At 41.3% G+C, this 17,136-nt stretch overlaps 2 protein-coding genes across 3 annotated transcripts; one reads left to right on the forward strand and one right to left on the reverse strand.

Annotated features, from left to right (window-relative positions):
* Positions 1 to 281: 281 nt before the first annotated feature.
* Positions 282 to 13,590, reverse strand: INTS11 (integrator complex subunit 11). Of its 2 annotated transcripts, none has more exons than XM_054291892.1 (18): positions 13,545 to 13,590; positions 13,178 to 13,361; positions 12,209 to 12,306; positions 11,000 to 11,073; positions 10,606 to 10,834; positions 10,106 to 10,204; positions 9,702 to 9,736; positions 8,843 to 8,981; positions 8,105 to 8,169; positions 7,187 to 7,376; positions 6,368 to 6,451; positions 6,017 to 6,106; positions 4,729 to 4,891; positions 3,744 to 3,851; positions 3,110 to 3,171; positions 2,387 to 2,529; positions 1,171 to 1,300; positions 282 to 432 (listed from the first exon to the last, which is right to left on the reverse strand). In XM_054291892.1, exons 2-18 carry the CDS (start codon positions 13,203 to 13,205, stop codon positions 367 to 369), a joined length of 1,803 nt encoding a protein of 600 aa, XP_054147867.1. In that variant the 5' UTR covers positions 13,206 to 13,361; positions 13,545 to 13,590; the 3' UTR covers positions 282 to 366. The 2 variants fall into 2 exon arrangements, with proteins under 2 accessions (XP_054147867.1, XP_054147868.1); XM_054291893.1 differs by lacking the exon at positions 13,545 to 13,590 and adding an exon at positions 13,442 to 13,533.
* A 160-nt stretch (positions 13,591 to 13,750) lies between these two features.
* Positions 13,751 to 16,924, forward strand: CPTP (ceramide-1-phosphate transfer protein). Its single transcript, XM_054291900.1, has 2 exons — positions 13,751 to 13,883; positions 14,385 to 16,924. Exons 1-2 carry the CDS (start codon positions 13,759 to 13,761, stop codon positions 14,881 to 14,883), a joined length of 624 nt encoding a protein of 207 aa, XP_054147875.1. The 5' UTR covers positions 13,751 to 13,758; the 3' UTR covers positions 14,884 to 16,924.
* The last annotated feature ends 212 nt before the right edge of the window (positions 16,925 to 17,136 follow it).

A 17,136-nucleotide genomic window follows, 5' to 3' on the forward strand; every position in this document is an offset into this window, starting at 1 on the left:
GAGGCTCCTTGCAGCTGAGCCTGAGGGAAGGATGAGGAATTAAAGATGTTTTGCTGCTTGGTTTTCAGTACATTTAGGGTTTTTTACTTTCTGTGATGCTTTTATACTTTGAATTTTAATTTTAAGCAGGGGATTTTCAGCTGTGGGGGGGGGGGGGAACACTGAGTAACTTTTACTTTAATGTGTAAATAGCTCCTCAGGTCTATTTAAAAACAAATTCTTGACTGCCTGGCTGTTTTTTTCCAAGGGGGAAAATCCCAGTGCTGGTGTCACTGCAGGAATTGGACAAACACTGAAATTCTTTTATTAAAATCAAGCAGAAAAAAGCATTGAAAATGTAAACAAAATAAAATCTGGGCTCAGCTCTCAGGGGGTGCTCTGGGGCAGCCCCTTCTTCAGCAGGGATGTCAGGTAACTGCCCAGCTCTTCATCCTAAAACAGAAGAAATAACCAGCATGAGAGCAAAATCCTCCTTGGATTGTCCCACCTGGGCCAGTAAATTCAGTTTTGGTGCCCAGGAATGGACTGAGAGAATTCCTGGACCTTGCTGGATCTAATGTGAGCTGTGTTTAAAAAGTGAAATAATCCACAAATTCATTTCTGGCTGTTTTTACAAATATTGCTGTGAAATTCCATTTCTCCAAGGACCTGAGGGGGTTTTTTTGAGGAAAAGCCTCATTTTTGCTGGAAATCAAGGAATAAATTGCTTTATTGCTTTGCCTTCCAAAGGCATTTCCTGCTGTCAAGAAAGAGTTTAATAATCCAGGAAATTTAATAATGCAGAAAGTTTAATAATCCAGAAAATCTGATAATGCAGAAAATGTAATAATCCAGAAAGTTCAATGATCCAGAAAAATCCAATAATCCAGAAAATTTATTAATCCAGCCACAGAAAGGGAAGGTGATGGGATGACTCAAATAAAAGAATGTTTAAATCAGAAATAGTTCTCTATTTGTTTGAAATTTTCTAAGTTAGAAATACAAAATGAAATACTTAATTCAGAACTGAATTAAGTGGAATTAGCCCAGAAGTTCTCTGCTTTACAGAGCTGTAAAATCATTTCTGCTCAGAAAACACCAGGGACTGCCTCTCGTCTTCCAAATTCCTTCAAAGCCAGAGGAGGCAGGGTTGGGATGGAGGGATTTGGGTGAGAAATGAGGAATTCCCACCTGGTAGGTCCAGGAGACCAGCAGGACTTTGGTTCCCTGGTCCTCAGAGTGAGCCGTGGCCTGGATCAGGATGGACTCCACAGTGATGGAGCCATCAGGGAGGTGCTGCACTGAGTAATCCTTCAGAACCCTGCAGAGAAAGGAGAAATTTGGGGTTTATTTGGGAAATAAATGCTAGGTTTTCATCCCAAATCCCAGTTCTGAGCCCAAGAAGGGAAAACGAGCTGATCCACTGCTCATTTTGGTGATTTTTCTTTTTGTACTATTGCATTTGTATTTTTTTTGCATTTCCCTAATAAAGAACTGTTATTCCTGCTCCCATATTTTTGCCTGAGAGCCCCTTAATTTCAAAATTACAACAATTCAAAGGGAGTGGGCTTACATTTTCCATTTCAGGGGAGGCTCCTGCCTTCTTTAAGCAGAACCTCTTTCCAAACCAAGACAATTCTCGTGAGCAGTGGCTGGAGAGATCTTCCACTTCTTACACGTTTTGCTTTGGTTTGTTCCACTTCCTTTAACTTTTCCAACCCCATGCTTGAAAACGTGGGCTTAAAAACCATGGGGATAAAAAAACATGGGATAAAAAACCATGGGGATAAAAGAATCAGTTGAACCCCTGAGAGTCAGAAAAGCCCTGCCAGGGCTCAGGGCTCATTGCTGGCTGGGACTGTGTACAAGTCATGAATGGGACAGGACTGATGGGAACGTGCCTGGAGATGTTTTATTTTCCAGCATCAGTCTCATTCCATGGCTATGACAATGGGAAGATCCCAGCAGCTCACATTCCAGGCAGCAGACAAAGAATGCTGTAGTTGTAAAAAGTTTTGTGACCAATCACACAAAGCAAAAACACATTGACAGTAGTTCTATCCAACCACTATAAGCACAAATCCTGTTGGTTAAAACAATGCTTGCTAATTTCAAATACAACACCTGCTTGTAAGCCTCAAAACACAATGCACAGAGCTCCATTATTAACCTTAGAACTCCCTAATATCACTCTAGATAGACTTTTCTGTAGCTTAGGGAGTTATTCTAGAGAAGCGTTAATATAGAAACCATTGTTCTATTTGTCTTTACTTTTCTACTTCTTATATAATTTTTCTGCTGACCAATCCCATGGCTCTTGCTTAGCTCTGATCACAGTTCTGCTGTCTCTGAGGCCTTTTGCAGCTTTCCCAACCCCTCAGATGTTAAGGATTCCCCAAGGGCTCACCCCTTGAGGTGGTTGTAGACCCTGAGCACGGTCTCGTGCTCCTTGCGCGGGTCCTGGATGTGCACGCGGCAGGTGAAGCGCAGCTGATGCTCAGCCAGCCCCAGCTCCTTCAGGGCCTGCTCAGGGGAAACCAGCCTGAAACTCTGGGGGAAAAAGAGATGAAAGGGAGAAAATTAATCCTCAGAGCTTGGGGGAGTTTTGGTGCTGCCAAGCAGGGAAGGGCATTCCCTTTCTGGGCTGGGATATCGCGGAGTGTTTGTTGCTCAAAGGGAGGGCTGAGAGTGGGACAAAACACCCACCTCAACAATGATAAATAAATAAATATTTAACAGCATCCAGCTGGTCTCTGGAAGGTGGTTGAAGCTCTAGCAGGGGAGTGATGTTTGAAAAGAAAGATGACATTGCAGATGAACTTCCTTTGTTGGGAGGAAGTGAAAGCGCTGGCGGTAATTTGTGTTCTTTGTGTGTCTGAAACAGGACAGCACTTCCAGAGAGCACAAAAACACCTCAGAGGGCATAAAAAACCCCCTGAGAGGGCACAAAACAGCCTCAGAGGGCAAAAAACAGCCTCAGAGGACATAAAAAACCCTCAGAGGACACAAAACACAGAGGACATGAAAAAAACCCTCGGAGGACACAAAAAACACCCTCAGAGGGCACAAAAAGCAGAGGACACAAACCCACCCTGTGAGGCCCTAGGGCAGCTGAGGGCTCTGTACTCACGTTGTCCTTCATGAGCAGCGTGCCGTGCATCAGCCTGGGCCTCTTGGCATCAGGGGCAGCACCTAAACAGGGCAATATTGACACCTAAAATCAATATTTAGTGATACAGAGCAACTCCCTCTCTTCCCAGAGCACTTCCTCATGTAAAAATGAGATTATTTTTTTCTAAAATTATGTTTATAAATATATATTTATATTATATATAGTATATATAATTTATATATTTATATAAATAAATATAAAAATATATTTATTAACACATAGATAGTAATAATATAGTTATGGCATATATTTATTAATATAATTATATTAATAATATAACTATATGATCAATAATATAATTCTATATAATAATTATATTAATAATATAAATATTATATATATATATACATATATGTATATATATATATATATATATATATATATATATATTCAGTTTATCTCCCAAATCAAGCACACATGTGTAGCAAACTAGGCAGGGTGTGCACATTGATTTGAAACACATAAATTATATTTTAAATATAAACCTACATCTAAATTTTAAATAAAAATTTACATCTAAATTCTACTTTCAATATAAATTTACAGCTTTATAACCCATTAGCAGGGAGGAAATGGGGGTGGGCAGAGTCACCTATGGCTGTTTCCCTCTTGAGCAGGCCCAGGGAGATGTCCACAGGGATGCAGGGGTTGGTGAGGATGGTGGTGGTCTCTCCGTTGGCTGGCATGAAGCAGCTGACATCTGCAACGGGAACAGTAACAAAAGAAACTTCAGCTCCAAGGGGGCCACTGCAATTAATTAATGCTAATTAAGGTGTCACAGGCATCACTTCCTTGAGGGGAGGTGTAAATGCCACCCAAAGGGCCAAAATGGATCCAAAATGTGTAAAATTTTAATTCCATTCCTTCCTCTCCACTGGAAAACAATCCTAACTTACGTCCAAGGGTATCACTGTAATTAACTGGGCTTCATTAGTGTTAATTAAGGTGTTACAGGCATCACTTCCTTGAAGGGAGGTGTAAATGTCACCCCAAGGGCCAAAATGTGTAAAATTTTAATTCTACTCCCTCCTCTAACATGGAAAACAATCCTAATTCACATCCAAGGGGACACTGCAATTAATTAATATTAATTAAGGTGTCAGAGGCCTCACTTTTTTGAGGGGAACTGTAAGTGCCACCCCATCTACCTGTGCTAAGGGATCAAAAATGTGCAAAGTTTTAATTCAATATCCTTTTCTAACATGGAAAACAATGCTAATTCATGTCCAAGGGGATCACTGCAATTAACTTAATTAATGTAAATTAAGGTATTACAGGCATCATTTCCTTGAGGGGAGCTGTAAGTGCCACCCTCCATAACTTTGCTGAAGGACCCAAAATTGATCCAAAATGTGTAAAATTTTAATTCCGTTCCCTCCTGTCACATGGAAAACAGTTCTAATTTATGTCCAAGGGGATCACTGCAATTAACAGGGTTTAATTAATGTTAATTAAGGTGTTAGAATCATCACTTCCTCGAGGGGAGCTGTGAGTGCCCCCCTCCCCAGCCATGCCGAGGGCCCCAGATGTGATTCCCAGGCGTTCAGGGCTCCCTCCCCCTGCCCAGGGATACCTACGGAACTCCTGCTCGATTTTCTGCTTCAGGAATTCCATTTTCTTGGCCTCTCCGTGCACCAGCAGCACATTCCTGGGCTCAGCCTGCCGGATCAGCTGCATGATGCCCTTGGCATCTGCGTGGGCACTGAAGGACATGTACTCCACCTGCATCTTCACCTCCAGCTGGGGACAAGAGAAACTGAGAGCGCACAGCTCTGGGAACTGGGAATTCCTTGGGAACACACCCAGATCCCTCTGGATTTACTTCCAAGGAGGAAGGAGAAAACCTAAATTTTTTTGACAAAAAGCTGTTGTAATTTAAAAACTCCAGCTGCCGCATTTCAGGCAATATTTGTCACAAAAATTTGTCAAGAAACAAAAATCAAATATTGAAGGACATGTACTCCACCTGCATCTTCACTTCCAACAGAGCACAGCTCTGAGAACTGGGAATTCTTCTGGGACATACCCAGATCCCTCTGGATTTATTTAAAATTAAGAGGGAGAAAACCTAAATTGCCTTGACAAAAACTGTCATAATTTAAAAGCTCCAATTCTCTCATTTCAGACAATATTTGTCACAAAAATCAAATATTGAAGGACATGTGCTCCACCTGCAGCTTCACTTCCAGCTGGGAGGAACAGAGCAGAGCTCTGGGAACTGGGAATTCCTTGGGACACACCCAGGAACACCCAGATCCCTCTGGATTTATTTAAAAGGAAAAAGGAGAAAACCTAAATTGCCTTAACACAAAGCTGCTGTAATTGAAAAGCTCAAATTGCCTCATTTCAGACAATATTTGTCACAAAAATCAAATATTGCAGGTCAGCTGGTGTTTTATTATCGAAATGTGCTTTATATGGGTGAAAAGATAGCAACTGAAAAATGAAAAATGGAAAAACAGATTTGTGGAAATGTGAATATATCAACTGAAAAATGAAAAATCGAAAATATATCAACTGAAATGTGAAAATATATCAATTTCATCTATCTGCCTCGTTACTAACAGTATAAAATGCCCCTAAGTATTTAAAGAAATTTTAAGAATTTAGTTAATTTATTTAATAATTAAGAAGTAAAACTTCTGAAGTTTTAGTAAAACTTATTCACCTAAATTTTACAGCAGAATCAAAGAGCCCTTCAATGTTTTTTTTTTTGGCAGGAATTAATGCAAAAGGGGGGAAAAAATAAAACGAATCAAACTTTGCTAAAGCAAAAAAGGAAAAAAATACCCAAATAAGTGCAACTCCAAAAGTAAAGATTATTTTGAGGTATTTTCAGTGCTGGAAATTGAAAATCCAACTCACAATTTGTCTTCCTTCCATCTCCAGCTTCCTCTGCCCACTGAGGATTTTGTGGCCCACAGTTCCCTGGACACAGTAGCCAGGCATGATCACCTGGAAAAAAAAAAAAACCCAAAAAAATCAAAAATTCCATGGATTTAGCCTGGGAAATCCATTTAAAACATAAAGAAAGTCACAAAATAGAGTTAGTTCAAAGAGGATTTTTGTCCTTTAATTCCAGCTCCTCAAGAAACGCTTTGCCATAATCTCAGTAGTTGCGACTCACATTAATATGAGACATAAAAACCCAATAAAAACCCCAATAAATCCTATTAAAAAAACCAATAAAAACCCCATAAAACCCCAATTTCTTACCATGTTCTTCTCATTCCCTGCCCATTTCCTGAAGATCTGCAGGGATTGTCCTGCATGGAGCATCCCAGGGGTTGCAAACACCACCTGCAAGTCAAAGATGGGTCATAAATCACTACAAAAAACCCATTTTTTCCATGGTTTATAGAAATAGCCTAAATCTGTGCAGAGCATCCAAAAAAAGATTGTGTGGAAAAGAAAACCCTGGTATGAATCAGGATGTGTAGAGGAAATAAAGATGCAAAATTTTCATTTTTTTTCTGGGTGTTTCACTTTTAATGAAATAAAAATTCAAAGAAAATCAAGGAATTTTATATTTTCAGAGATGACTTGGCTATGAGAGGTTTTTAAGTGGGATTAATGGCATAAACATGCAAAATTTTCATTTTCTTTTTCTGGGTGTTTCACCATTAATGAAATAAAAATTCAGAAAGAGATTTGATATTTACAGAAATGCCCTGGTTTTGAGGTAGGATTGATGGCATAAGCATCAATCATTTTTTTCTGGGTTTTTTCACCTTAAATGAAACAAAAAATTCAGAGAAATACAGAAAGAGATTTAATATTTAGAGATGGCCTGGCCATGGGATGTTTTCAGGTGGGATTGATGGTATAAACATTCAAAATTTTCATTTTTTTCTGGGTGTTTCACTTTCAATGAAGTAAAAAATCAAAGAAATTAAAGAAATTTGGTATTTAAAGATATGACCTGGCCATGAGACGTTTTGTGTTGGGATTGCTGGGGTGGAGGATGCTCAGGCTGATTTTCCCCCCAGAATTTGGGAAAAATCTGGAATAAAAAAGCTCCCAAGCCTCTCCTACCATGGGCCCAGGGTTGTCTGCAAAGGCTCTGTCAAAGGCTTTGATGTGTTTGAACTCGAACATGTTCCTCTGCACAAAGGTTTTCCTGATTTTCTGGTTGGTCCAGGTGATAAACAGTTTGTAATAATGGTTTGCCTTCTCTGTCAGGCCCGTGGAGAAATAAATTGGAGCTTTCAGGTTCATCCTTTCCCTGCAAGAAAAGAAAGAGGCAAATATATAATATAAAATATATAACGAACAATATAAAATATACAATATTATGCTATATATTATATAACATATTTTATATGTATGAGATTAAACATATATAACGTATTTTATAAATATAACTTAATACAGCATGTTTTATATATAACATATCATACATATAATATAACATATTATATATAGCATATTATATACATAACTATGATATATGATATATATAACTATGTATAATATATTGCATATATAACATATAGCTCCATATAAAATAATATAAAAATATATTAAAAATAAATAAATATTATATATATGTATTTTCATATATATATATCTAATATATAGTATATATATCTCAGCTGGCCATAAAGCTGGGGAGTCTCCCAAGGTTTTTTTGGGGTGTATTTCCCTGTTTTCATGAGCTAGAAATAACTATTTTGTATTAAATATTTTCAATATTTATTAATTTTAATTTTAGCTCTCCCTGCACCCAGGGCAATTCCACTCCTGGAGGAATATTAAATAATATATATAATATATATTAAATATATTTCTATGTTATTATATGCATTATTTATTGATTAATTTATATATTGTTCTATATTGTCAGTGGCATTTAAGCCCAGGCAGGTTTCAGTGCCTGTCTCCCACAGATCAACTCCTACATTTCCAGCACTCATCACACACAAAGGATCCCAAAAGCAGGGGGAGGCTCACCAGAAGGTTTCCAGTAAAATGCAAAGTTCCTGAGCACGGCCAAGGGCAAAAACTGGGATGAGAACCTGGAACACAGGGGGAGTTCAGAGTCTGACAGAGCCAAACAGCGTTCATTTACTAATATTATTAATTACATTAGTAGTAGTAGTAGCAGTAGCATATTTCTATTTTATGATATAATATATATATAATCATATATATTTATATATGAATATATTACTATATATTATACATTATCAAGTATATAATATATTGTATAATCATATTTTATTATAATTACTTTTTTATATACTATATACAATAGATATATAACCACATATATAATAATATAAATGATAATATATGATAGATATAATAATAATTTTCCATTATTACATTTTCAGTCACCAACTGCTAACTGCAATCCCCAGCACTGATTGATATTTTTGAGGATTTGTTAATGTGTGGGAAAGACAATTACATATTTATCATTATTTATTACTTAGTATTAATAATAATTCTTACGTCTTCATTATTTGAGTATATTTTTAATTTATTTTATTATTTTATTTTTATTTAATTTATTTTATTTAATTATATTTTATTATAATTATACTTATATTTATTTCTAAATTTTATTTTATAATTATTTTTATTTTATTTATTTTTATTTTTTATTCTTATTTATTTTCATACATTTATTATGATTTGTTTTTCTTTATTATTTAATATTTTTACTTATTTTCATTCCTTCTGTACCTTCCCTCCTCTCTCCACAGTCTCGTGCACCTTCTTGAGGAAATCCCTCTCGCGGCAGCGCTTGGAGTCACGGATGGTGGTGGCGTAGGTGGACTCAGTGATCAGCAGGTCAGGACGGCACTTGTCCAGCCAGGCTGCCCTGAAAACAGGGAATTCCACCCAAAATCGCAGCAGGAAAGGGGCTCTGCTGGGTTAAATCTGAAAATCTCCAAGGTGGGTTGGGGAATGGCACAGGAAATGGGAGGAAAGTGGGCTCTGGGGACTCTACAGTAGCTTAATTGGAATTAATCCAGCTCAGTATTGAAGTTACAGAGCTCAAAAATTAAAATTTCAAAATTGAGATGGCTCAAAAAGCAATATTTATCCAGTCTATTACCAGTTTTAAATGCATTAATTTAAAGGCATTAAAATTCAAAAATCACAGCAGGAAACGGTTTCTGGTGTTTCTAATCTGAAAATCTCCAAGTTGTATTGGGGAATGTCACTGTATCCACAGGAAATAGGAATAAAGTAGAAATGGGAATAAATATATAAAGAAAAATAAAAAATAAAGGAAATGGGAATAAATCCCATAATACCTTTGGAATTCTGTGGTAGCTTAATTTGAATTAATCCAGCTCAGAATTGAAATTACAGAGCTCAAAAAGCAGTATTTGTCCAGTTTATTACCAGTTCTAAATGCAATAATATTCAACCCAAAATCACAGCAGGAAAGGGTGTTTGGCGGGTTAAATCTGAAAATCTCCAAGCTGGATTAAGGAGTGGTGCAGGAAATGGGAGTAAAGGGTGCCTTTGGAGCTCTATGGTAGTTTCGTTTAAATTAATTCAGATAAAAATTGAAATTCAGCTTTTTACTCACCCCAAGTGTCTGTCTGGTGTCATGTTATAGTCACCCTGAGGGGAGAAGAGAAACCCCAAGAGATTTTTGAACCAATGGAGGCTCAAATATCTAACAGAATGTAATATAAATAATATATATATATGCTAATACATATATATAATATATAATATATAGTATACATATAATATAAACCACAGTATACCATTAATATAAATACATAATAATATATGAATAATAATATATAAATATAATAGATATTATATATAATATATTGTGTAACAATAATATAAATATATAAAAGTTTATATATATATATAAAATTATATATAATTATATATCATTATATATAGATATGAAATATAGATATCTGGGAATATTTAGAGCTAAAAAAGGGGAATAATTCTAACTTTGGGCATACTCACAGTGTACACCACAGACTCACAGCCAACCTTGATTTGGAACATGGCAGCTCCCAGCACGTGGCCTGCATAGTAAGCCTTGATCTCCAGCTCCTCATCCACCTGCCAACAGCAAACCCTCAGCACTGCCAGCATTTCAACTTTATATAGATATAAAATATAAACAGCAAAACACTCAGCGATGCCAGTATTTCAACTCCAATTGGAAATATGTGGAAATCTGATTCATTAGCTACATTTCTAATTTAACGCCTTGATTCATTATCAACATTCCTAACTTAATCCATTGATTCATTAGCTTATATTCCTAATTTAACCCCTTGATAAATTAGCTACATTTCCAACATAACCCCTTGATTAATTAACTACATTTCCAACAACTCATTGATTAATTAGCTACATTTCCAATGTAACCCCATGACTCATTAGCTACATTTCCAAATTAACCTCTTGATTAATTAGCTACATTTCCAATTTACCCCCTTGACTGCAAGCCCCCTGACCTGCACCGTCTGGTGGAGGTGCACGGCCACCACCTTCTTCATGCAGTCCTTGATCATCTGTGATGTGAAGAAGTTGGTTTCCCCTTTCTTGTCCACGGTGATCTTCCTGTAGTCCTCCAGCAGGATGGGGCAGATGGCCTTGGTGGGGTGGGTCATGTAGATGGGGCCATCATAGCCAACCATCTCGCTGAAATAGGGCAGGGCCCCACAGTGGTCCAGGTGGAAGTGGCTGCAAAAAAAACCAAAAAAAAAACAAAACCAAAAAAACCTAAATGGTTGCACAGAATTCAGTTTGGGTGGCTCCCAGATCTTCTCAGGGAGGAAAAAGCAGGTAAAATATGAGGGGTGGGCTTGGGATGGCACAAAAAGAGGTGGGAGAAGGAAGGAGCCTCACCTGATGATGACACAGTCCAGGAAATCAGTCAGCCTGCCATTCTGGGTGATGTAGGAGAAGTCAGGGAAGCGCCTCTACAGCCGGGGGAAAACAGGAGATCGAGCAGGAATGCACCAGTGATCCAAAAACAGGGAGGAAATGGGACAGTGGGACACTGGGAATGTACTGAGCTCTGTCCAGGCAGCACCAGCATCAGTGATCCAAAAAACATGGAGGGAATGGGACAATGGGACACTGGGAATGTGCTGAGCACTCTTCAGGCAGCACCAGCACCCCTAATTAAAAAAAAACATGGATGGAAGGATCTGAGAATGTGCTGATCCTTCTCCAGACAACAGCAGATCCAATAAAACCATGGAGGGAAGGGCCTGAAACTTTGGGAATGTGCTGATCCTTCTCCAGGCAGCACCAGCACCACTGATCCAACAAAAATAGGAGGGAATGGGATATTGGGAATGTGCTGAGGCCTCTCCAGGCAGAACCAGCATCAGAGATCCAAAAAAACATGGAGGGAATGGGACAATGCGACACTGGGAACGTACTGATCCTTTTCCAATAACACCAGCATCAGTGATCCAACAAAAATGGAGGGAATGGGACATTGGGAATGTGCTGAGCACTCTTCAGGCAGTTTTTGTGTGCAGGGAGAGGCAGAAAAGAGAGCACAAACAGAAACTGACCCTTTCATAAATAAATAATTTTATCTCCCAAATAAAACAGGAACTGATCACATCCTGGCTCTGAAGTACAAAGCCCCAAAAGCTTTCCTGTCAGCATATTTGCTGCTTGAACTAAATCCTACAGAATATCTGTGCCATTATTCCTTTCCTGCTGGGCCAGGGAAGCCAAAATCAGGAGTTTCGTTCTCTCCCCCTGGAGCAGCAGAAATGTGGTGAGGATCCCATGCGGAATGAGCTGCCCCAAAGCTTAGGACAGGATTCCAGCTCAGAGGAAACCCAGAGAGTCCAACCCGAGCTGGAATGGAGCATTTGCAGCTGCATTAATAAACATTATTAATAAACATTTCCCCAAGTCCACGAGCCAGGGAAAGGAGGGCTGATATTTCATGGTACACTTAAGGGGAAGGGAGATTTTGGAAGGGGAAAGAACAGCTCTGCCCCAGCCCAGCCCCAGCAGGGGCTGACGGAGGAGCCCAGGGATGCAGGAGGGACAGAAGGGAGGACAGGAGCTGGCCCAGGGGACACTCACATCATCGTTGTAGCCCATGTGCATCCCACAGTCCAGCATCACATTCTTGCCAGCGATGGACACCAGGATGCAGCTTCGGCCCACGTCCTGGCCAGCACCTGGACACCAGAAAAACATCAATAAACACCAGGAGAACATCACAAAATATCAGCAAAATATCAGTAAAACATCAGCAAAACACCACCAGCAAAATAACAGTAAACATCAGGAAAACATCAGCAAAACACCAGTGAAAAACCAGTAAAACACCATCAAAACGCCACCAGTAAAACACCAGGAAAACATCACAAAACACCAGCAAAATACCAGTAAAACAGCACCAGGAAAATACCAATAATACCCCAATAAAACACCAGGAAAGCATCACAAAACACCAGCAAAATATTGGAACAACACCAATAAAGCATCACCAGCAAAACACCAATAAAACACCAGTAAGACACCGGTAAAACACCTCTGGGAAAAGCTGCAATTCTTTCAAAATAAAAGCAGGCGAAGGTCTGCACAGACTTCCTGCAATTGCAGTTTCAAGGAGAAGAGAGAAGAATCCTTCATCTGGCAAGGATCAGAACTCCTTCTCCAGCTGCTCTGCCCTCGTTAAGCCTCATTAAGTTAAACCCACACCAAGGCTGAAAACTATCCAGGAGGATAAAGCAGATCTGCTGCTCAGTACATCCTCTGCCCTCTCAATACAAACCACATTTAAAAAAAGATTGAACAGGGAAAAATGAGAAATATTTTCTTCCTGTGGCTCTTTAGCACTGTAGTGAATTAATGCTCCACAACACCACAGTACCTTTACAAGAATAACTTAATTAATCCTGATTAATTAATCCAAACAGTTATAATGGTCACTGGAAAAAACAATGGAGGGCAGAGAGGAATCACATCACGGATTCCAAATATGAGCCAGAATTTCCCCCAGGGTTTCAGTGTTGGCATTTCAAGGCGATTTTAGGCCGGACTTACCCAAGGGGGTGACTTTGATCTCGGGCATTTTTACCCCACTCCAGGTCCCAAGCCCGCACAGAAAATTAGCCCAGGAGCAGATGCGAGGGGGGCACAACGAGAGAGGATTTCGTTGGTTTTACCGGCGCCATTTCAATTTTTTCAAGTATCCGGCCGAAGACTCAAGCAGAGCCCAAACTTTTTCCTGAGGCGAGACAGAAAACACAGGTGAGGTGATAAACAACAACCTGCGGGAAAGCGGCCCCGTTTGGCTGCAATACCCACCACCACTGATGAGAGCCGGGAAAACACGTGTAGAAACACAGAAAAACGGGCAAAAAAAGCACAAAACCACAAAAAAATAACACAAAAAACCCCGCAAATGCACCTAGGCCAGGCCGCAGCCCCAGCGCCTCCTCCGCGCCTGCGCCACCCCGCGCGGATTGGCCGAGCCGCAATGACGCACGCGAAGCGGATAGGCCTGCGGGGCGCGGCGGGTGACGGATGCGGCGCTGATTGGCCGAGAGGGCGGTGAGGCATGCGGAAGGAGGAGGAGGAGGAAGGGGGAGGGGAAGGGGAGGCGGCGGTGGCGCCGCGGCGCGATGGCGGCGGCGGCCGCGGGCCCGTTCAGCCTCAGGGAGGTCCTGGACGCCTTCCGCAGGTGCGTGACGGAGCAGCGAGAGGTGCTGCTGGAGCCCTACCTGAGCGGCTGGCGGGGGCTCATCCGGTGAGTGCCCGGCAGCGAGCGGGGGGACTGTGGGCAGAAGGATGCAGTGACCGATCAGGGAGCGACGGCTTCACACTGAAGTGGGTTTGGGGTTCTCTTTTCACTCCTCAGATACTTTGTCTTCTCTTTTCACCCCTGATGGAGCTTTTGCTTTCTCTTTTGACCCTTCAGATGCCTTTTGCTATCTCTTTCCACCCCTCAGGCAATTCTTTGGGCTCTCTTTTTCCCCCTCAGTTACTTTCTGGCTTCTCTTTCCCCCCCTCAGATGCTTTTTGGCTTTGCTTTGCCTCCCTCAGATGCTTTTTGCCTTCTCATTTCACCCCTGAGATGTTTTGGGGTCGTCTTTTCACCCCTGAGGTGTTTTTTTTGGCGGGGGGTCGGCAGGGTTCTCTTTTCCCCCCGAGGTGGTTTTGGGGTTGGTTTTTTCACCCCTCAGGTATTTTTTCCGCTTCTCTCCCCACCCCTCGCCCACCTAACCCACCACTCCCCTCTCCCCCTCAGCTTCCTGCAGAGCCTGGGCGCCGTCTTCTCCTTCATCTCCAAGGACGCCGTGGCCAAGGTGGCTCTGCTGGAAGGTCACCAGCAGCAGCACGGCTTCGTGTCGCTGCAGTCGCTGGTGCAGCACGAGCTGGCGGCGGGGCTGGCGGCGCTGCGGGCCCGCTCGGACTCGGGCTGCCGCACGGTGCTGCGGCTGCACCGCGCCCTGCGCTGGCTGCAGCTCTTCCTGGAGGGGCTGCGCTCGGGGGAGCCGCGCACCTCCGTGCTCTGCACCGACGCCTACAACGCCTCGCTGGCCCAGCACCACCCCTGGGTTGTCCGCAAGGCGGCCACCGTGGCTTTCTGCGCGCTGCCCTCCCGGGATGCCTTCCTGGAGATCATGAACGTGGGCTCGCAAGAGGAGGCCGTGGCCATGCTGGGAGAGGCCATCCCCTACATCGGAGATGTCTACAGCATCACCCAGGAGCTCTTCACTCAGCACAAGCTGCTCGACCTGCCCTGATGGCTGAAAATGACATTTTTGCACAAGCAACACACTCTGTCCGTGGTTATTTCCACTTTTTCTTTCCGGCCCGGAGGTGGAAAGTTGGCCAAACTATCCCACGGTATAAACGTGGACCATTAATTTTTTCACGTTTCTCAGTTCTTACCGTACATCTCTAAAGTTAGGAAAAAATTCCACATTAGGATGAGCTGCTAAGGGATTTATTTTTTTAATTCCCACCGTACAGCAATCTCCCAGGCACTCTTCGCTCAGCACAAGCTGCTTAACCTGCCCTGATGGCTGAAAATGACATTTTTGCACAAGCAACACACTCTGTCCGTGGTTATTTCCCTTTTTTCATTCCAGCCTGGAGCTGAGGATTTGACAAAATTATTCCATATTATAAATGTCGGTTATTTTTGTACAGCTGTCAGTTCTATTCTTACATCTCTAAAGTTAGAAAACAATTCCACGTTAGGTTGAGCTGCTAAAGGATTGATTCTTTTCTATTCCTAGCATACAGCATCACCCAGGAACTATTTGTGTACCTGCCCTGACGGTGGTGCTGGTGTGAAAATGCCATTTTTGCACAAGCAAAACATTCTGTCCATGGTTATTTTCACTTTTTCTCTCCAGCCTGGAGCTGAGGAGTTGGCAAAATGATTCTGTATTATAAACATGGACCGGTTATTTTTTACATCTGTCAGTTCTATTCTTACATCTCTAAAGTTAGAAAAAAATTCCACATTAGGTTGAGCTGCTAAGGGATTGATTTTTTTTATATTCCCACTGTACAGCATCACCCAGGAGCTCTTTGCTCAGCACAAGCTGCCCTGATGGCTGAAAATGACATTTATGCACAAGCAACACACTGTCCGTGGTTATTTCCACTTTTCTTTCCAGCCTAGAGCTGAGGAATTGGCAAAACAAGTCCATATTATAAATGTGGACCAGTCCTTTTCTTACATCTGTACGGTTAGAAAAAAAATTCCATATTAGATTGAGGTGCTAAGGGATTTTTTTTTTACTCCCACACCTTACAGCATGAGCCAGGAGCTCTTTTTGCAGCACAGGCTGCTCGACCCATCCTGCTAGGATGAGCCCAGAGTGAAAATAACATTTTTGCGCATTTATTATTTGGTTATTTTCACTTTTTCTTTCCAGCCTGGAGCTGAGGAGTTGGCCAAGTTATTCCACTTCATAAACATGGAATAGGTTTTTTTTACACCTTTTTTTACATCTCTACAATTAGAAAAAAAATCCACAGTAGGAGGAGCTGTGCAGAGTTAGAAAAATAATTCCACATTAGGATGAGCTGCTAAGGGATTGAAGTTCTGAATTTTTTTATTCCTGGCAAAGCTGGAAACGGTTTTTCTTTTCAAGCCCAAGCGCAGCGGCTTGTGTGCATTTACAGCAATATTTGTGGCCTTGTGTGGCAGCACAAATTGGAGCTGTGGTGTCTGAGCTCATTCCCACACTTTGGTTTGTACAAAAATCCCACCTGGAGGATTTCATGCTGAGCAATGCCCTGGGGAAATGCCCTTTCCCTGCCACTGTGGGAGCTGAAGGAAATAGGGGTGGAAAGAGGAGAAAATTGTTCCACCCAGCAGCACCTTCCCCTGTGCCCCTTCCCTGTTCAATCCATGATTTTGCACTTGGGATGTGCAGCAAATTGTAATTTCTGCTGCACAATCCCCTCTGTCCAGCCCAGCCTGGAGCTGTTTGCTTCTGAGTTGTGTTCTTGTGTGTTTATTTTTAATTTTTATCAATGTGTTCAATGCCTACAAAAAGGATTTTTCTGCCTCTCTGGGGCGGAAAATCCACACTTGTACTGTAAATCACTGCTTTGGGAGCCTCTGCCAAACCCCTGGAGGAGCCAGAGGGTCTCAGGTGGGACTTTCTGAGCGTTGGGAGCTGGAGAAGCCCTGCAGGGTTATTGCAGGGATCAATCCTGCAGCTGATTGCCTCTTTCTGCCCTAATGTACCACTGAAAGATTCAGGAAATCACAATTACCTCATGGAGACTGGACTCACTGCACATTAAATGATGTGAATAATATGGTTTTTGAGGAGTGTCCTTTGTGGGATCACACTCTGGAGGTCCAACACCATTTACAGAAAACCTACTCAGATTTTATTTCCCTGGAAAAATCTGTTTTATTTCCCTGGAGATCAGGCCAACTGATATTTCACCAGTGCAGTGAATTAAATACCTTCAACTAAATCAAATAATGTGTGTCAAGGGAAAAAAAAATGGGTTTAAATCTCTAG

The sequence above is a fragment of the Melozone crissalis genome, unplaced genomic scaffold, assembly GCF_028551555.1.
Source record: "Melozone crissalis strain CALT ecotype California unplaced genomic scaffold, PUWL_Pcris_2 ptg000107l_1, whole genome shotgun sequence".
Classification (NCBI taxonomy): domain Eukaryota; kingdom Metazoa; phylum Chordata; class Aves; order Passeriformes; family Passerellidae; genus Melozone; species Melozone crissalis.